Source organism: Ptychodera flava, chromosome 18 (assembly GCF_041260155.1).
Source record: "Ptychodera flava strain L36383 chromosome 18, AS_Pfla_20210202, whole genome shotgun sequence".
In the NCBI taxonomy this organism is placed as follows: Eukaryota; Metazoa; Hemichordata; class Enteropneusta; family Ptychoderidae; genus Ptychodera; species Ptychodera flava.
In genome coordinates, this window is record NC_091945.1 from 23,912,300 (window position 1) to 23,931,829 (window position 19,530).

Genomic DNA, 19,530 nt, shown 5'->3' on the forward strand with positions numbered 1-19,530 from the left:
ATGTAGGAACGATCTTGCGGAGGGACGTATAAGTTGGAAAAGATATGGCGTTTTAAGCTGAAGATGATGTACATAAAGAAAGTTTAATTATTTCATGTTACATGCGAAGTTAACGTATTGGTATAACTAGTGGAAATAGGAGATCACTACATTGCGTTTCAGGCGAAAAGTGAATGAGATTATAAATAACAAACAAATTTTAAGTATTGGGAAACATATAGCATACGGTTATATGTCAGATTATGATAGGTTTAATGAATATAGTCATAAATATAGCTATTTTTCAGTATACAAGACAAAAAGGTTGAATGAAAAATGTTCTGAACGTTATATAAAGGAGAATTAATGTATAAATGTATTTTTTTTAACGCAAATAAGAGTGAATACGCAGAACACGTGATAAAGTATTTACAGTAGAATACTATTGTAAATGTCGTATTTTTCTGGTGGTGTTTTGTTTTGTTCTGTTTTCGTGTGTATGCACACGGGCTTTTTTGTTTTTATTCGTTTTCAAATTGGCTTATTTGTTTTCTTGTCTTTTGTGGGTTTTGGGTTTTTTGTTCTTCGTTGTTTTTCTTTTCTTTCCAAATAGACGTGACTTGTGAAAGGCATGTAGAGTTTAAGAATCAGAAAATAATAAAAAATGTATTATAAAGTGTTAAACTTATGAATAGTAAGAGACGAATGAAAGTGGGTTTTTTGAAAAAAATAGGAAATTTACTTAGTGCTGCCTCGCAAAAACTGGTCTTCATCATCTGCCATACCTCCTTCGAACGTATCTTTTCAATGCTGCTGCAAAATGTTTCTTCCCATCCGTGTAGTTTGAGTATCTTCATTCCATTGAGACCTTCGGTTGATTTCTCCAGCCGCAGGTCAGACATTCTCTATGTGAGCAAAAGGGACGTTGATGAAATGCTTGATTTTTTAACCAGTTTGGCTTTAACGGTCACTTTCAAAAATACTGGAAGACATTAAAATTTTTAAGAGTTACTTTCCTATTATAGATCTGATCCTTTCAACAGTCCTAGCTGTAGGCAACTTTTTGTTTTCGATTCGTTCTACAGATATACCTTTGCTCAATATTGATTGGTCATGATGTTTTCGAAGATCTATAATATTATAATATATGGTGTTTTCAATCTGGTTCGAACTCACAACATAAGCCATCCAGTAACCTAGCGATATTATTTCACTAACATGCGACTGGGTGGTTTACTTCTTACCTATCTGATTGCCAGCACTATGTTCCATAGGTTGTTACTCTCATTAGAAAATGCAGATGCTAATGCATTATTGAAAGTTATTAAGCATTTTTACTTCAGCCAATTCCTAATTTGCATATTCAATGAGCTTTCCTAATTAGGGATATATATCTGGATTTAGTTACTCAAAGTTGGCAAAACATGCTATGTACATTGATTATACCAGGTTATAACAATATTGAAAGTCATTTTGCATTTTCATGTCAGCTAATTTATAATTTGCATATCTAATGAGCTTTCACAGTTTTGGCATATATAGCTTGAAGGACTTGAATAAAGGCAACTATGCTTGCTAAAGTCGTGAGACAATGACAGCAGTCAAAGAAATGTCGTATTCGTATATCAGCTAATTATATATTTGTATACTTAATTACCTTAATAATTAATCTGTTGTGAATATTGTTCATGATATTAATCATAACAGTTTCGATGAAACTGCAAACATGTGGCAAAAGTTTAAATTTAACACAACTGCAATATATAATGAAACAAGTGAGCAATTTCAGTTCATATCTGCTTATAAATGAATAAATGAATATAGGAGGAAATCTGGCGCTAGAGTAAGTCTCATTGTCTCATAGGTGGCCTATAAAATAACATATAGGGAAGAAAATAGCGGGACGAGGGCTGGTAAACATTTTCGCATCCTAAGACGTTAACAATTTTCAAAATTGGAAGAACAAGTAACACATATATTTGTAGACTTCAACACGTTTTCTGTTTCCAATCTTGTGTAAAAGCAGCCTAACTGCAAAATTTCAAAAATTTTCAACAAGCTTAGCTCTTCAGATTTATACAAAAGAATATTTGAATCACTGGGATGGGAGTACATGTGATAATAGGTGACTTTATATTCGACGTAGATTTTGTCTTTTAAGTCCATAGATTACAGGAAAATCATTGTTTTATGGAATCTCAAATCTATATTTGAAGAGAGGGACAGACAGAGAAGGGACAGGCATGCAAATAAAGATAGTGGCAGAAGAGAAGATAGACAAAACTGGAGAGGTTAATTGTATCTGTACGTACTCACCCTGACAACAACTTGAACTTTTGACATGATTTTAGTTGTTGCATATTGCAAAGGTATTACCAACAGATAGGTTGAAGATCCGACAACAGCAGCAGTTCCAAGATTTAAATACAGAAGTATTAATGCTATAATGATCTGTAAAGATAAGCAGCAGAAATTGCCTAAAGCATCTCTCTCTCTCTCTCTCTCCCCTCTCTCTCTCTCTCTCTCTCTCTCTCTTCTCTCTCTCTCTCTCTCTCCTCTCTCTCTCTCTCTCTCTCTCTACACCACACACACACACACACACACACACACACACATTTTGTGCAGGTATGCCTGCAATATGACGTGTTTGTGAGCATAGCCGCTCAGAGTATGTTACCAAGGACGAAGATGCATGTGGACATGGGTACTCATCTCTCTTGGCCAATTGACTCTATTAAAATGAAATCTGTGACTGAAATATGGTTAAGGTTAAGTAAAGCAATAAACCCGAGGTTTGGCTACAGAGCTAGCAAAATGAACGAACCGTTTGGTGAAAGCTTTATGGAATGAATCGAACTCGAATCTCCTACGCCGTACCCACTTGCAGAGAGCGTTATTGCTCTATTATATTAAGGTATGGGTTTCTTGCGTTCTAAAGTGAGCTTCTCCGACGTTTGAACATTCGAAAATAAAACAGCAGATATTGAAATTGAGCGGGGGTCGTTGACGTCAATTCACACCAGGTGATCAGGTATTGTAAACAATATATGAATACAAGTAGTCACACGTGTATACTTCGTCGTTGCGGAGAAAGTTAATAAGAACAATTATTACAGGGCAAGGGCAAAGCACATGCCAAATATTCCAATACGGCAGTTGTAAAGTGAAAATGCTTATTCCAATACACTATAGCTCCTTTGTATTTAATCATTTATTTTGGTCTAAAACAACATTTTCCGTTGGCTATGCGCCCTCTCTTTCCGCATTAACCTTCTTTGCTGGTTTCAACACCTGTATAGATCTATTCTGCCAGAATACATCTTTCGTCGAATCAGTACGATGAGTTAGCCTACTTGACACAGTCACACAGTGTTTACAACGTTGTCTGTGGATAAGACTGAGATGACGGCAGACATAATATTTCTCACTGTACCTGATATATTATTGTAATGACCCGCGGGATACCAACAATCAAACTCTGCAGAACTGTAGCATCTACGGACATATGGTTTATCATCTGTCCTGGTCTAGTTTTACCGCAGGACAAGTTCCATGAAGACAAATGCAATGCTTTCTCGTAAATTTGCATCTAAAAGATAACATGTAGTTACTTTATCAACTGTCAGGATGAAAAAGTCGCCTAAACTCTAGGATGAATATTTGTGATATTATCTAGGCGCGCGTTAGCTTAAGACACGCCAATGTTTCTCATTTGCCATAGACGTACAGTAGTTAATAATACGATGTAAGTCCGAGTATGGAACGTTTACTCAACTCTCCAACAGAAAAATATCATCAATGCTCTTTCATCATCGTCAATCATAACAATCGAGGAGTAACCTAGCAAAGTCTCGAATTAAGGAAATAAATTGCAAAAAATAACAGATGTTTGACATTCCAAATTTATTAACTCTGCATGAATTCTATGGATAAAAACTCAATTTTTGATTTTAACAAAAACAGGACGTTGCAAATTTCGTAAGTGCTTTAAATATAGCAGACCAGAAGAGCATTGCTAAATGTCCCAAAATCTGTCACAGAAGCGCGCAAGGCCTGCAAAAGACATAATAAAGTTATCATAATTCTGAGATGAAATATACATTGTTGTCGTTAGCCCATCTTCCAAAGAATTTCAAGGTCGGAAACTTTTCGAAGAAATACCTGCACTGCGGCCTTGACTTTCACCGACGTAAAACGTGAAATGTTGACGCCATGACAAAATATGAAGAGCTGTAGAACTAAAGCGAAGAATAGTACGCCAATCAGTACGAAACCATTACGAAAATATTCAGTCACTGTCACCAATGCCGTTTCCTGAAACAGAAATAAAGATATCTTGCATGACATGTAACGTTCTGTAAGTAAGTAGGGTCCTGATTTTTGCCTCCAGAATATCAACGTATAGAGTGTAGACAAGATCATATCCACATCGAAAATTGAGGCCGATATTCGTTATCTATGTTAGTCTTGATTTGTTCACTAGAAATAGTGCATCACTTATATGCCTTTGCATGGTTCTCTTCTTGCATACGTTTGATGAGGAATTGAGAAGATTGATAATACATGCCTACGGTCCACGTATTGACCACACTTTTTTCTGTATTGGTAAAAATTGTATAATGAGCCGATGACCTACAATGCTCTCAGTCAAATGGTTTCAATGGTACATCTCTACGAAACTGGTATTAAGAAGCAAAGGTGCATTGTCACACGGTATAATGACAAAAATATCAATATATGGACAAATAATATACGGATTACGCATGCGCTGAAACGTTCATATTACTTTGGAGTAAAATAGTGTGTTGTATATTTATTTTGATAAAAATCTCACATGTTCCTGTGCAGAGTCCTTGTAATGCCATCCCGACGCATATGCTACCACGCCCCCTACAGCCGTAGGTGGAATTAATGCTAAATTCGAGCTCATCATGATCAACAACGTAGATGTGACGATTTCGCGGCCGTATACTTTGCCAAAGGTTCTCCACAGCAAGGCAGTCGTATTCGTTTCTCTTGCCTGTGTCTACAAAAGAAAAAGACAAAAAATAGCCATGTGTCAGTGCAGTTCACAAATCCTACGAAGCTAGCAACTGCTAGCAATCTGTGGCCAAAGTGCAACTTACGTCTATCCCTGAGGGGACTGTGCTCAATGTCACAAACTGTTCAATAATGTGCGAACGGCTTGTGATAGAGCCTCCTTCACTTTCTGTGATAAGCATACGCAAGTATGCTACTGTTTAACGGCACAGCTGTAAACTTTGAGGGCAGTCGCAGGCGTTCATTTACGAATAGGGAGTAGGAGAAAAGGACCCCACACCTGTCTAGCCTCCTCCCCTCCACATAACGCTTACCATAATCTTTTCAGAATCTAGGCCCACACAGCAAGTGCACAAAAAAGTAACGTCGACATAATAGGCCTTAAGCCAGAAGTGGCTTTGGGTAGACACAAAACACAACCAAGCAAACGAACGAACGAGACAAAAGATATACTTATGTTAGTATCTTAGGTAACAGTGTGATAAGGCGGGTTTTTTGATGGAATATTTCAATCTTCCAGCTTTGTCAATTTTGTAAATCTTTTATAAGTAGCATTTAGGTTATGTCTTGCACTTTAAAAAAACGTGGTAGGTGTCAATGCTCAGTTTTTCACTACTTTTTGCAAAATAAAGGCAGGAATTTACAATTTGCATACTCTTTCATGATCGTCATTTTGTGTGCTCTTCCACGGGTACCATTGACCGCGCCAGAATTGGATTAACGCAAGTCGACCTAAATTAATAAATCAAAAAGGTCCACGGATGCATTTAAAAATTAAATCAGTTCAGGAGCTTGCCTTACGAATATTGAATATTGTTATACAAACTGCTGACGATCGATATGTCTGCAACACTGCGGAAGGTACATATGTAGTATCGAATATTTGTGCGCAGAACTACGCAATGTGATTTTTCTCAACGCGTACACCTAATAAATATTTGACTATGTGATAGGGTTTTTCTATGGGGGGGGGGCTGAAAAATTTGATCACGTAGATGGGAGGATTTGAAAATTTTATTTGACGATATTAAGGGGGGAATCTGAAAAACTAAGATATCTATCGTGCTTTCTCCAGCCCCACCCCCACCCCCCAGCATTTGTGAATGTCACGCTAATCATTTCAATCGTTGTCACATATATCGTTTTATACAAGTGTATTGTTTGTTTATGTCTTCATATTTCAGCGCGTGAAGGTGTTGGATCTCAGTAAAAGTATGAGTGTCCGCATATTTTAGATTCGTTGTAGAAAGTTATAGGAATTACTTTAAGCCTTTGAGGGCCAAATTATGAAATATAACCCAGAATTTTTTTTTAGATCAAGACAATTGTTTTAAATTTTTCCCAAAAGTTTGTTCAAAAATTGTAGACAATGTAAAATGATATCCATTTGGCCAAAAATTATCAAAAAAATTACGGAAAATGCATAAAATATGGTTTAAAGTTGCACTAAAATTTTGGAGGGAAAAATGACAGCATTAAAAAGGTTAACATGTTTGAAAGGTGGGCAAAATATTCCATCCAAATCTTACCAACCTTTTCCTTTTTGAGTGCTTCATTGAACACTTTGTACTGGTACCCAGCCTCAAAGTCTTCCGGTGGGCAGCCAAGGTCGGCGAGTTCTAGAGGTCTTCTGTGAGCCAGAATTAGTAACCCGTTCAAGGACCCGAGTGCAAGGTCCGATAGAAATTTCATGCTTCCATTAATGGAAAATACGGATCGTTTCATAAGGTCACTAGGGTATTGTTCTGATTCAAGGTATCCACCAAATGCCTGAACAGGAAAGATGTGACCGATCAGTTTTAATTAAAATACGGAACCTACAATATTTTGACTATAAAATAATCGACAACACACATATAGTTATACTTTTATTTTAATGTCCCGTCTGATTATCGAATCATTAGGAGTTAATGTTAGTATCTTGAGCAACCCGGTGGGTGAAATAGTGCGCGTTATGTAAATGAGTATCGTGGAAGTTGAGGGAAGAAAAACTTTAACTTCAAACGAGCAGAATGAAGTAATCTTTTCTACCATCAAACTTATTTTTGTGTTCGCTATTGTACAATTGATGTGCCTGACCTTGGAAGGGTGTTTTTCGCCGTAAACTAGAGGAAATAATATATTGCACACTTTTGGTATGCCAAACCAAAGACAGCAGAGAAACGCTACTGTCTATGGCCAAACCGACAATGCTATCAGTTCCGTTCGAATGCGATGTCGCGAAGATGTCTCTCCATGTTAATTGATACGTCTATTGCGTCATTTGATTGACATTCAACATCTCGCATTTCACACTCACTGACAAGGACGTTTTAAGCCTGTTCTCGTTTTTATCTTGGTATCTCGCCCAAACGGCTTCGACATTCAGTGCAGCTCATACCGGGTATACATGAAATCATCAACATAAATAAAAACAAGTTCTAAGAATCTTAAACTGTCAACATGGACAACTATGAAGTGCAACAACGATTCGGCAGGGTCGTGATTCTTAACAATACTGCCCGGATGTAAGACACATTTTCCCGTCGCAAAACGCAGTCTTGCGCAAAATCAAAGTAAGTCTGTCTATTTGTCTGTTTGTCTGTCCGGCGTCCGTCCGAACGTCCGAACATCCGTCCGTCCGTCCGTCTGTCTGTATGTATGTACAAATATGCTTACCTTTGTCCTTAAGTGTTTGATTTCTATCAATACACACGCCGAATACAGCGCGATTTTTAGCATGAGAAGGTCGAATCTCAACATCTCTGAGTTAAATTGAATGACGGACATGAGACTGATAAGTTGAAAGATCTCGCAGATGAGAGCCAGACTCCAGTACACCAATGCCAACAACAGAGGACATTTGCGATAACATATCACTGTCAGAATCACATTCACTGATGCAATACTCTCCGCCAGCAGTACAGTGCTTCCTCGTAGGAACATTCCAGGCCGGGCCGATGACCCCCTTTTGAGGTCAGTCAATATTGTCTCTCCAAGACTCATCAGCAACGTTACGACGAGGAGTGTTGATACGATCCATCTCATGTAGTGACTGGAGACTTTGGTCCTTGATTTCTTCCTTGATTTATTCACTTAGTTACTTTGTTACAATTAGGTTACTTTGCAATCCCACTACTTTCATGTACACTACCCTCGATATACTTCAGTTTTCTTTTTTCTTCTTCGTTTCCTTGCTTTAACATCAAATGGCTTTGGGAACGGACTAGACTAGCATTTGCTATTTTCCGTTTCCTTTACCCTTTATCACAGCACAACTCAGATGTACATTCATCATTGAATTGTAATATCATTATGATTAAGGGTAATAAAGATTATTATTATATATTATTATTATTGTCTTGTGCCTGGCTGGGTCGATGCGGCGGCATGAAACTAGTTGTATCGCGCACGTCGCCGCAAGAAAGGTGCTGTGCACTGTAAGAGAGACAGCGCTGGCCACGATGTGGTCGTGAACTCTCCACTCGGAGTCGGCTGACTCCGATGAACGGTTGTCGAAGAACAAATTCAAATCGCTGACCATTGCTTGGTATATTTAGAATCAAATAACTTTTTGTCTGCAAACTAATTTTGCATATTTTTCATCAGAAACGAAAACATGAGTATTCAGACAGAGCGTAATATTGATTCCTAGCCTAATGGGAAACACTCTGTTAATGACGACTTCAAAACTTTAAAAACTCACAATGTCAGGAAGTAAACCTTGCTTATATATCAGCATATTACAGATTGTTTCAAGTCCATCCGGTTGGCCTTCGGTTTACATGCCAAAAATAGAAGTACGCGCCATGCAGCTCTCAACGCTACGCAGCATTCCCTCACACGGACCATTCACGTTTAAGACTGTCAGGGAGCCCTTCAGAACAAAGACTACTTTGAAATAATTTATTTTCCTTTTCGATGCAGTTAATTGCATGTTTATCAGGAAAATTACGCATTGTACGTCTCCATGCATCATTTGGAAATTAATAGCAATCATACAATCGTTCGAATGTAGAGAAACAAAATTGCTTAAAAGAGTTCCAGGTAAACCGCGCGATCGTCTTTACTTGGACCAGAAGGTGCAATGTTTTCAGACTTTAAAGAAAATCAATGATGGAACGTCACCTAAAATATGACCTTTTTTCCAATTTGTAAATGATGACCCTCCTATTCCGAGTTTCAATACACAGATTAAACTAATTTTGTAAGGGGGAAGTGACATATTTGATAACATTTCTTGCACAAGAATGCACTTTCAGTAAGCCCTCTCTAGTCGAGTACATGTGTGTGTGGAGAGAGAGAGAGAGAGAGAGAGAGAGAGAGAGAGAGAGAGAGAGAGAGAGAGAGAGATTGATTATGCAATGTCGTCTGTGCCATTCATAGTGAACACATTTTATATATGATAATAAGATATGGGGAAAATGCATGTAATTTAGGGCAGCCATTATCAATTTCATAGAATTGTTGTGAAAAGTTGTTAAGTTCTGTAAATTTGAAAATTTGCATTGAAAAATCTGTATTCATTATAAAATTGGCAGATGGTAAATGTGGTCCTCCGGAAGGCGAGATTTACAAGATTTTGCCCTCCCAAGGGACAAGTATGCAGAAATTACGCTGCCCCATTTCTTGGACTTCCCCCTCACAATAACTAACAGCTCCCTGGCGGTTGGAGAGCAAAAGCAGGCTTGCCGTCACTTTTACTTGATCAGACTTCATTTATTATTCAAGCAAATCTTCGTAATCCGTTCGAAACCTGGAAGTGAGGAAAATTTTAATAGTGATGGGGATTTCAGTTGCTGGTAATAGGTATGTCCATGTGGTAGGGTATGCTTGTTGATGGTAATGGGAGGTTTGTAGATGGGAGAACAAATGAGTTTAGAAGTTGTAGAATTTCAGTAGTTTTTAGTTATAAGCGACGGTCAATTTGTAACGATGTAATGTACAGGAAGGCAACAATAACACTCTATTGACAGTTTTGAGTAATTTATTTATTTATTTATTTATTTATTTATTTATTTATTTATTTATTTATTTATTGTTCATCATGTTTACACTCGTTAGCGCCCTCAGTAATCTTATTCAAGAGAATTGACAAAAACAAATAATGCAATGAATGTCAGACAAACTAAACATGTAATGTTCATCAAGTTAGATAAAAATGTGTTGGAACTAATTTAGTGAATCACCTAAGATAAACAAAAAACACGATTGGAACTAATTCTGGATAATTGGATCTTCATTTTTTTCAATTCCTCAAAAGTTTTAGGTGCCCTATGGCTGAATGTTGCAATTTTAGAAATTCCTCATAAAAACAAGAGTGTAACTTAAAAAGCAACTGAAAGCAGATGAGGTAACATTTGCAGATTAAACCGACATTATTTCACCATCCAATTGTCCCAAATTAGTTCCAATCGTGTTAACACAGGAATGCTAGAATTTACGTCAAAACATAGGAGCATCCAACTCAATGCCAAGTAGTGGAAAATCCGGTATAAAAGTGAATTATTGGTAGTGTGTTTACTTTGATTCAACGGGTCGGTACTTATAACTATAAATAAAGAAAAATGTTGTCTTGTTTCCATGTGATAACGTGTAATTGTCAAATGGTGACTGGCAGCACTAAAGAATGAAGAATGGAAAACTTTCCAAGATGTAAATGTAAGGTACATACTGCAACGATGCCATGCTTCAATTACCATTGATACCATTGATACTTATAATGTATTAAACTAACCTCTACAACGATTTAACATGTCATTCAAACCATCATTTTTGCCCGAAACTAAGGTAATTATTTATTTCAAGGAATGTTCAACAACAGCATGCAAAACCCTCACAAATTATCTTGGTCTACATTTTGGTGATAAAACTTCACGATTTACTAAAAGACAGCTGACGTCTGCCTGTGTTGGCTTCACACACTTCAACACATATCAGACATAGTTAATATTCCATTGCATTCAAAACTGTCTTCATTACCATAGCGACTGGCTGAAAAATATCCAAGTTTGCATAAGACTGACTATTGGACTGCCTCCTCCCTCCAGTTGATACTGTAACTGTATCGACTGTATTGACAAAATTATTTTGCTCCGATAACATGCCTTCTTAATCTTGTAAAAGAAAAGTAAAATGGTTACACAATCATTCAGTTAAAGTTTTTTTCACGATTTCTTCCGGTGGAGATAGAAAGTTGATATTTTTCAGCATATATGTCTAAAGAAGCATAGTTATTTTGCTTGCATGTGTTAGAGATGGGCCACTAGTTCTTGGCAAAATAGGTCAGAGTGGGGAACACACAAATCAATTTCCACCCATTCTTTCTTTACGAAATATATTGCCATCAAAGGAAAAGCAACACATATTGTAGAATAGCCATTGGTAGTGAAGGGTCAATTTTTCCCTGAAAAACTTTATCAAACATGTAAAGCCACAAATTTGCCTATTTCGATCCTGAACGTCCCTTCTCAAGATAGAGTGGGGCACCCGTCCGACAAAATCACTAGTTTTTGAGATAGTATCCTAAATACATTATCATTTATCTTTCGGCCAATTGATAGGAATTTGATACATTTCTTCCTAAGAGGAGCAATGAATTGACCATCGTCAAACGATATCAGTAGCTGGTGTAATTACTTCGGTATTTTCAATTATGAAATGCGATTAGGGTTCAAATGTCGTCTCCGGTTTTAAAAAGTTTCACTTCACCAATGTACTTGACTTGAAGGTGAACTACTCTGTCGCGTGTGGGTGGAACAATCAAGCGCCGCACGCGACCGAGTATTCCTTCCTCCACGTTGCTCATAGTCATTTTATCCATGACTTCCCCCGGGGCGATCCTCAACGATACTACTTTCCATTACTTGTTCTGGTTGATCTCCATAGTTGACATCCTCGTATTGGTTAGAACGACTGTAACGAGGCAGTGTACGTATGGTCGCAGTGACGAGGTAATTCTGCAGCAAAACATCGAAAAGCAATGTGTTTGTAAGTATGTCAAGTTCAAATCCCAGACCTTGGAATAAAATATACCTAGGAGTTGGTCAGGAGACAAAGCCCTATGTCTACGAATATGACATGATAAACGCATTACATTGAGTGTTTACAATAAATCTCACGAAATCTTACGATAGAATCGATGTTTTACGGCTGCATTGGAAACGGACCTGGCAGAGCTGGGAAATAAACTGCATAACGAAAACTGGACGGGCCATTTGAATTTTAAAAAATCATCGGTGATGAAGGCTTCCATACGTATCTTGGAGTCGATCATACAAGGTTTTGACGAACAAGAGACAATGTAATTACGTTGAAAGTTGAAAAGTTAGGAAACCTCTTACCTATGTCAGTAACATAGATATCACGTTAATAAAAAACAGTATCTAATGTATGTCTGGAGCACAACGTAGATTGTTGCCTTAATGAATGAGGGTCAAAGATTCAAAGATGTATATGACAGAGCAAAAACGTCTGCATCGACCAAGCATTTGTTTTGAAGCGAGATCACTGCTTGTTCTAAGAGGCGCATGTGCATTGTAACAGAAGAGGAGATGTACTTACTGCAAGATTACAGTGAATACTATCGATTTCTTTGGTCAGCTTCTTAAATTTTGGTCTTTCCTTTTGATTCCATTTCCAACATTTGTTCATCACCTCGTAGCTGTTAGTGCAAAGTCATAACGTATAACATGAATTACAGTCGAATCGAATATGTTAGTTTTCTGGTCCTCTCTGTTGGTAAACTTCTTCCGCTCTTTCATCATAGCATCGAACAAAACAGTCACTTATTAGGGTAGGATCATTGGAGGAGATGGTCGAAAAGGGTTGGATCTGCAGAGCAAACTTACTCGAAAATGGCAGAAACGCCGCTTTAGGAAACAAATGATTGTAAGAGGGGAAAGCGTATGAACATCTGCACCAAGTCAATTTTTTATCGCGACAAACTTGGAAAACTGACCACCAATCAACAGATCTAAAGGTCCGTCCATCCCTTAAAGATGTCACCCGATTTCGCGAAGGGTGTAACGCTCGCGCGCGTCTTCATGGCAGCTCTCGCTACCTTAAGTAGCGTTTGTCTCGTGCTAAGGGGTCAAACTGGATGAGACTGAAATGCAGTGTGGTCAAAAGTCGACTTATCACCACAGCAAGAGTTTAAGATGGTGATCTGATAAATGCTTCAAACGCAAGTGCAAAAGGATCTGTTAGTTTGTCTAAATAACTAAACTCATACATCTTTTCGTATTTTTAGGCATTTCTGCTATGAAATTCCCGTCTAACTTAAAACTTTACGCTGACTTCTGTCATCTCATTTGTTTTACCTGTAGAAATCCGCCATGTCAAAAATATGGCAGACTGCCTGAGACTTTTATGACTCACTTGAGTGACAAAATCGTATTTAAAGTGCCGACAATTCTAATAAAACGCATGCGCATTACCAAAACAGATGTAACTCAACTTACACATTATCGGGACACCTATCAGGTTGATTCAAACGGTTTCCCGCTTTCAGCCACTCTACCACACCCGACGATGTACCTTCATAAAACGGCCTCCGTCCTGTACATAAGTTGACATAAGTATATAGAATACAGTTCTATGTCAGAATTTGACATACCTCAGAAAAATCGGATTTCCTCCTCCCCTAAACTAACGCTGCAGTGTTTTAGGTAGAAATTTGCCTGACTAAAAGCCGTTGTATTAATCTTGCAAAGAGCGCCTGCGATTGTTATATGCGCCTCGAAAGTGACAGACCTGAACTTTTGCTAAAACTGTCTCTTCCCAAAGCAAAATTAAAAATCAGGGGTCATCGTGCAAAATTTGGTACTAGAGAGACAAACTGCCCAGATTTCCCGATATTTGAAATTCAAAATGGCCGCTATCACTGTGTTAACTCTATGGGAAGAAATACAATTTTCGGTACTAAGACGTTTAATGTTGTTGTTGTTGTTGTTGTTGTTGTTGTTATTGTTGTTTTTGTTGTTGTTGTTGTTGTTGTTGTTGTTGTTGTTGTTGTTGTTGTTGTTGTTGTTGTTGTTGTTGTTGTTGCTGCTGTTGCTGCTGCTGTTGTTGTTGCATTACATACCAAAGGACATAATTTCCCACACAACAACTCCAAATGACCACACATCAGTTTTCTGATTATATATCGGCTGAGGTACATCGATACACTCTGGTGCTGTCCAAAAGACAGGTATTTCAGTCTGTCAACGAAATGAATATCCACATCAATGAAACATTGAATACGAAAACAATTTCGAACTCAGAAACTGTCGCCATGTCTCAATTAATAGAGATGATCTCTCTCTCTCTCTCTCTCTCTCTCTCTCTCTCTCTCTCTCTCTCTCTCTCTCTCAGATCAAAACCAAAAGGCAAAGATTACGTATAAAATAGTGTCAGCAAGTCTTATTCCTAATGACAAACATGCGCTTCAAAATGTTTTTGAACATGATGTGCTCATTTTGTGCGTCCGTACACCGAAGATGCTCAAATAGAGACAGGTGTCGTGTAAAACCAAGATCTTTCTGACCAACCTGAGCAGTCGGGCTGTAGATTTCTCCAACACGCGACAGTCCAAAGTCTGCTATTTTACATATTTCACGTTCGCCAACCAGAATATTCCTTGCTGCTAAATCGCGATGTATTATCTGCAGTTAACGAAGGACAAATACACAACATACAGTGTAACTCATACAAAATAATCGCAATCATACGTTATCCATAACACTAGGTCAAAAATTCGTAATACACTAGTTATCAACATGGACGCAAAACAGCACAGAACATACAGTAACAAAATATATCACTTTCACCACCACTTTATGGTGCCTGCAAATCAAGATGTTCACTTAGAGACGCAACAAGGGATTGCGCTGCATAAGCAGCGTTTAAAGAGACACCACGTTTTCTTTTGCGAAAGTTGAATCAAGATTACACAAAAGAACTACTTTTCTCGTCAAGTAAACATTTAGAAGTACTCAGCTGACTGTTAATATGGTATAGATGTTGGAGACAACCTAATCGACATTTGCCTTCAGAGTGCCAACTCCTGTTATTATATATATATATATATATATATATATATATATATATATATATATATGTGTGTGTGTGTGTGTGTGTGTGTGTGTGTGGTGTGTGTGTGTGTGTGTGTGTGCGTGTGTGTGTATGTGTGTGTATTGTACCTGTTGCAAATTGTAAATTAGCTATGATAACAATACTTTGTACAGCCACATATACAGATGACAAATGGAGTGCATACCGATTTTGATGATAGGTATTCCATGCCTTTGGTAATATCCAGGGCAAACTTTACAAGCCTGTCATTTGACAAACCCTCTTCATGATTTCTGAGATATTTCACAAGATCTCCGTGAGGAGCAAATTCAAACACCAATAATTTAGGATCTGTATGAAAAAAACAACAGCAGTAGGTATATTCTAATAGATATTACGATAACGTCGTATAAAAGGAATTTTGAGATGAAGAGAATATACAGTAATATACATTATAATCGTCATAGTCATCTTTCGAATGCAAAGTTCATTGTTTAATATGTGTCGCATGCAATAAACTAGGTCGTCGTTAATTATCTCTAATAAAGTCTGTCATGCAATATTTTACATGATACATAGTTTTTTTAGAAAGGACAGCTTAACCAGAAATATTCCTGATGTAATTAAGTCGGATGGCCAATTTTTTGAATATGTAAATGTCATTTTATATACCATAGTACCAATTTTAACACGCCACATGCTCATTCCGTGTCGCGATTCGCCAGAAATACGTCACGTGACGAGAAAATAGAAACGTCTGGTCCCCACCGGATCGACAAAAGTGACGTCAGAGGTATTTTTTGAAAAGCTATTTCCTAGGAAATAGTTCTGACCAAATTTGGAAAAATGCCCGGTCACGTGACCGCAGTGTCGTCTGCAGCTTTGCAACAACGGTGACTGGAACGTGATGCGCGTCCGGGATAGGTAACGACACATTCTCTAAAACAGATTTTCCAACATTTTCCAACATTCCAACAGCGTAGGAACTTGAACAGCTCATCGACGGAAAAGATTAAAGTGCAACTAAGGATGTCGATAGGTATGCTTAGAATATTTTTTGAAAGAAAGTGGTACCACGTACAACTGAAACCGCTGTACATCGCGCAGTAAACTTGTCACAATGGATTGTTGCGGTGCAAAATATCAAAACACATTAAAACTGTACAACAATACAACATGAGCATGTGCTGTGTATAAAAACACTATAGCCTGGTCTTTATTCGGGCTATAGCGCTCGTCTATTACCCCTCGCGGCCGTGTGTTACCAGAAACACATCGCTACACCCCTCGGCCTACGGCTCGGGAATAGCGAGTATGTTTCTGGTAACACACGGCCCCTCGGGGTAATTGACGGGCGCTATAGCCTCATGACCAGGCAATAGGTGTTTACTATTGCACAGTTTCTTTAGCCATTGATATACGTTTAAGCTTTCCGTGCATTCATCAAGCCAACCCTCTGCGGCTCTGTACTTGTAAGAAACGAAAGCGCTTTTTAAGTAAATACGTCTAAAAGCGTATAGAAGACCTATCAGATGTCAGAGCCTTCTTTGTCGGAGGTAAAGGACATAGGTTCCTGGACATTATACACAAAATCACCCGCCCAGCTTTACCTTCAGAAAAAGATAACTAAGTAGCGCGATATGGTGTTACAATGTACTGGTCATAACTATATTTTTATCGCACATTTCAGAATTAATACTAAGCCATAGTCAAAACTCTCCTCACACAACCAAGACACGAGTTCAGACATCATTGTTTTGTATAAAAAATGCTCCGTGTCACTTTAACACATAAGGGTATGTTCCTCGCTATCTATAAATCATTTGGGTTTATTTTGTAACATCCCTTACCTCCATTCGTACAGTATCCCAGCAAGGTGATGACATTTTGGTGTTGCTTTAGGGAAGTGAGCACTTTCAACTCTTTCCTAAATGATTCTGTATTGTCGACATCTTCGTAAGGATAAAAAGAATTGAGAAATGTATGTTCATAAGTTTCAATTATGAATCAAATTCCTAAAAACAAAATTATGGAAAAAGACAAGAAATAAACCCCTCTTACCATAAAAGTTTCTAAGAGATTTTACAGCAACTTTGATGGCTACGCGCTGTCCGTCAATATTTCGGTGCAACAGAGCTCTGTTAACTAATCCATAGTGACCCCCACCTAGTTGTTCTTTATTTTCTAGCTCGTCCCGTTGAAGTTCTCTTGCCGGAAGAAAGTGTGACAGGTTCTATGCAACCAAAACACAAGCAGTTAAGCTTACAAATAGTACAAAGGAAAAGTCAAAAATAATAATCACTGCATGTACTGCCTCATTAATAGCTATATGTGAATGTAATGGTGATTACAGATAAGGATGAACAGGTTCTGCCAATTATCTTGGATTTATTTTTTTATTTTTTTTATTTATTTATTTTTTTATTTATTTATTTATTTATTTTATTTAGTTGGTTGGTTGGTTGGTTGGTTGGTTGGTTAGTTAGTTAGTTAGCTAGCTAGCTAGCTAGCTAGTTAGTTAATTATTTTGTTTGTTTGTTTGTTTGTTTGTTTGTTTTGTTTGTTTAGTTAGTTAGTTAGTTAGTTAGTTAGTTAGTTGTTAGTTTGGTTGGTTGGTTGGGTTAGTGAGTGAGTCAGTTAGTCATTTGGTTGGCTAGTTGGTTGGTTGGTTGGTTGATTTTAGTTAGTTAGTTAGTTAGTTATTTACAGCAGGAATGTAACAAGGAAGTTCGCACCTTTGTCATAGCGATTTCAGGATTTGGAATATTTCCTCCTTCAACGATTGGGCTTGAAGGAGAAAGTGTTTCCATATCGATTGCATGGTCAGAGGATATCAGTGCGTTGTCGTACGGGTTTGGTAATTGGGATCCCTCACGGTTCAAAGCTTCGAGAGACGCAGATCGTTTCATCGATCTACAAATGACAGAAATTTAACAGGTGCAGCTATTTCGTTCGTTTAGATGTAAAAGAAACACGTTGAAGATCATAGGGTCACAATTGGATACAGTGTGACATCAAAGAAGGTCAAATAATCAGTATCGTCCAACTTGAAGATAGAAAATGCCACTGACAATAGGATTGTCTTGACCAAGTGGTGGAGCAAGATGCATGGAATAGGTAAGTGTACCCTGCTATTATGCTGCACCCGTCAAGACTGACCCGTACCGACAAATTTTGTGTTATTCTGCAAGGGAGCCGAATATTATTGTAAGTATAGCCAAGGCAGGAAAGCTGTCGCTCATCATTTAAGAACCAATACTTGCACAAGTGCTTTACTTGACTGAATAGGATACGGTAGTGTTTGTACGTGAACCCAACACGAAGATATCGAGACATTCAATAAAGGCAGTGAATACATTGCAATCAAAGTTCCTAACATTCTCAAAATACTTGACAAACATGCCATGGTTATTGACGCGTCAATCAATTGATATTTGCGCCCCTTATCAACACAGACAGAAACAGAGATACAGCCCGAGTAACGAATGAAAACCAATCATCATACGCGTTACATTCAAAAGAGACAGTTCCACCCAAATTAGGGCCGTCGATAATAAAAGCTGACGCACAAGAAACGTAATTCCTTCGTTTTACTTGCAACGCCTCCCTCCCCCTCAAAACGAAAGTTCTTATGCGAAATCAATTTTGTATTATGATGCTGTTTCTGACAAATCCACACGCACTTCTCCGATCCGCACGCCCATGAAAAAATACCGAAAGTTCACATTACGCGTTTCACTTTTTAAGACACAGAATATTTTAATGTATTTCGCACGTAGGAAAGTGTTTCACGTACATTTTTCACGTTGAAAAAGCATATAAGGTTTTATTCACATCTATGCCTTTCGTTGTCTTTTCTGTCTCCGTATTTTGTGGTCATTCTGTTCTCTTCTTGATGAACGCGAAGGTAGTATTGCGTTCTCGCTGAAGTCGCACTTCGAAAACAATAGACGAAAATCCTTACGCGATTTTGACGCAAACAAAACGAAATAAGGTTTTAACCCCCCCCCCTAAACGAAAGAATTACGTTTGTCGTGCGTCAGCTTTTATCATCGACGGCCCCGTAGCTCCGACATTTTGTGGGTACTACCACATGATGGCGTCTTTACCTTTCTATTCAATTACAAATGTGCAATTGCTTGAGCTAGCATTATCACTTTAAAACACAAAACTGGACAGTTCAAATGAAAATTGTAATATAACGGTGATGAAAAACCTTTTCCACTCCAGAAATACGAGAACGAAGGCTATCACTAGTATCAGTAGTAGAGCAAGTGTGACCGCAAGTAGAACAATGGTCCATATTGGTAAGCTTATGGATTGGTCGCAGCCAGTCGTGGTTTTCCATCGATTTTCGTTTCCTTGACTGGTACTGAGAACGGCCCATTTCGATTTGAACTTGTCATCTAAAGGGCTGAAATACGGGACGTAAACGAAATAAAAGCAAGCGGCGAATGAGCTGTTGTACGTCAACTT

The 19,530-nt window shown here is 38.0% G+C and overlaps 2 protein-coding genes across 2 annotated transcripts; both read right to left on the reverse strand.

Annotated features, from left to right (window-relative positions):
- Window positions 1–52: 52 nt before the first annotated feature.
- Window positions 53–8,074, reverse strand: LOC139117671 (ATP-binding cassette sub-family C member 8-like). The gene is made up of 8 exons (XM_070680913.1): window positions 7,678–8,074; window positions 6,553–6,789; window positions 4,814–5,005; window positions 4,141–4,293; window positions 3,413–3,568; window positions 2,296–2,430; window positions 722–884; window positions 53–57 (listed from the first exon to the last, which is right to left on the reverse strand). Exons 1-8 carry the CDS (start codon window positions 8,044–8,046, stop codon window positions 53–55), a joined length of 1,410 nt encoding a protein of 469 aa, XP_070537014.1. The 5' UTR covers window positions 8,047–8,074.
- A 1,998-nt stretch (window positions 8,075–10,072) lies between these two features.
- LOC139117205 (tyrosine-protein kinase SRK3-like) lies at window positions 10,073–17,963 on the reverse strand. The gene is made up of 9 exons (XM_070680106.1): window positions 17,790–17,963; window positions 17,116–17,287; window positions 16,905–17,006; window positions 15,260–15,405; window positions 14,532–14,645; window positions 14,084–14,201; window positions 13,461–13,557; window positions 12,562–12,661; window positions 10,073–11,957 (listed from the first exon to the last, which is right to left on the reverse strand). The coding sequence occupies exons 1-9, from the start codon at window positions 17,961–17,963 to the stop codon at window positions 11,814–11,816; spliced, it is 1,167 nt and encodes a 388-aa protein (XP_070536207.1). The 3' UTR covers window positions 10,073–11,813.
- Between the last annotated feature and the right edge of the window lie 1,567 nt (window positions 17,964–19,530).

What these genes read in the sequence shown, in the direction of transcription:
- LOC139117671 (XM_070680913.1), bottom strand. Translation starts at nt 8,046, where the DNA reads ATGAGATGGATCGTATCAACACTCCTCGTCGTAACGTTGCTGATGAGT. An exon ending in AAGTCAAGGCCGCAGTGCAG is followed by an intron (nt 3,569 to 4,140) that starts GTATTTCTTCGA and finishes GTTATCTTTTAG; the next exon opens with ATGCAAATTTACGAGAAAGC. An exon ending in TCATTACAATAATATATCAG is followed by an intron (nt 2,431 to 3,412) that starts GTACAGTGAGAA and finishes TTATCTTTACAG; the next exon opens with ATCATTATAGCATTAATACT.
- LOC139117205 (XM_070680106.1), bottom strand. Translation starts at nt 17,963, where the DNA reads ATGAAACGATCTGCGTCTCTCGAAGCTTTGAACCGTGAGGGATCCCAA. An exon ending in GGGATACTGTACGAATGGAG is followed by an intron (nt 15,406 to 16,904) that starts GTAAGGGATGTT and finishes TTTTTCATACAG; the next exon opens with ATCCTAAATTATTGGTGTTT. An exon ending in GTGGGAAATTATGTCCTTTG is followed by an intron (nt 13,558 to 14,083) that starts GTATGTAATGCA and finishes ACTTATGTACAG; the next exon opens with GACGGAGGCCGTTTTATGAA.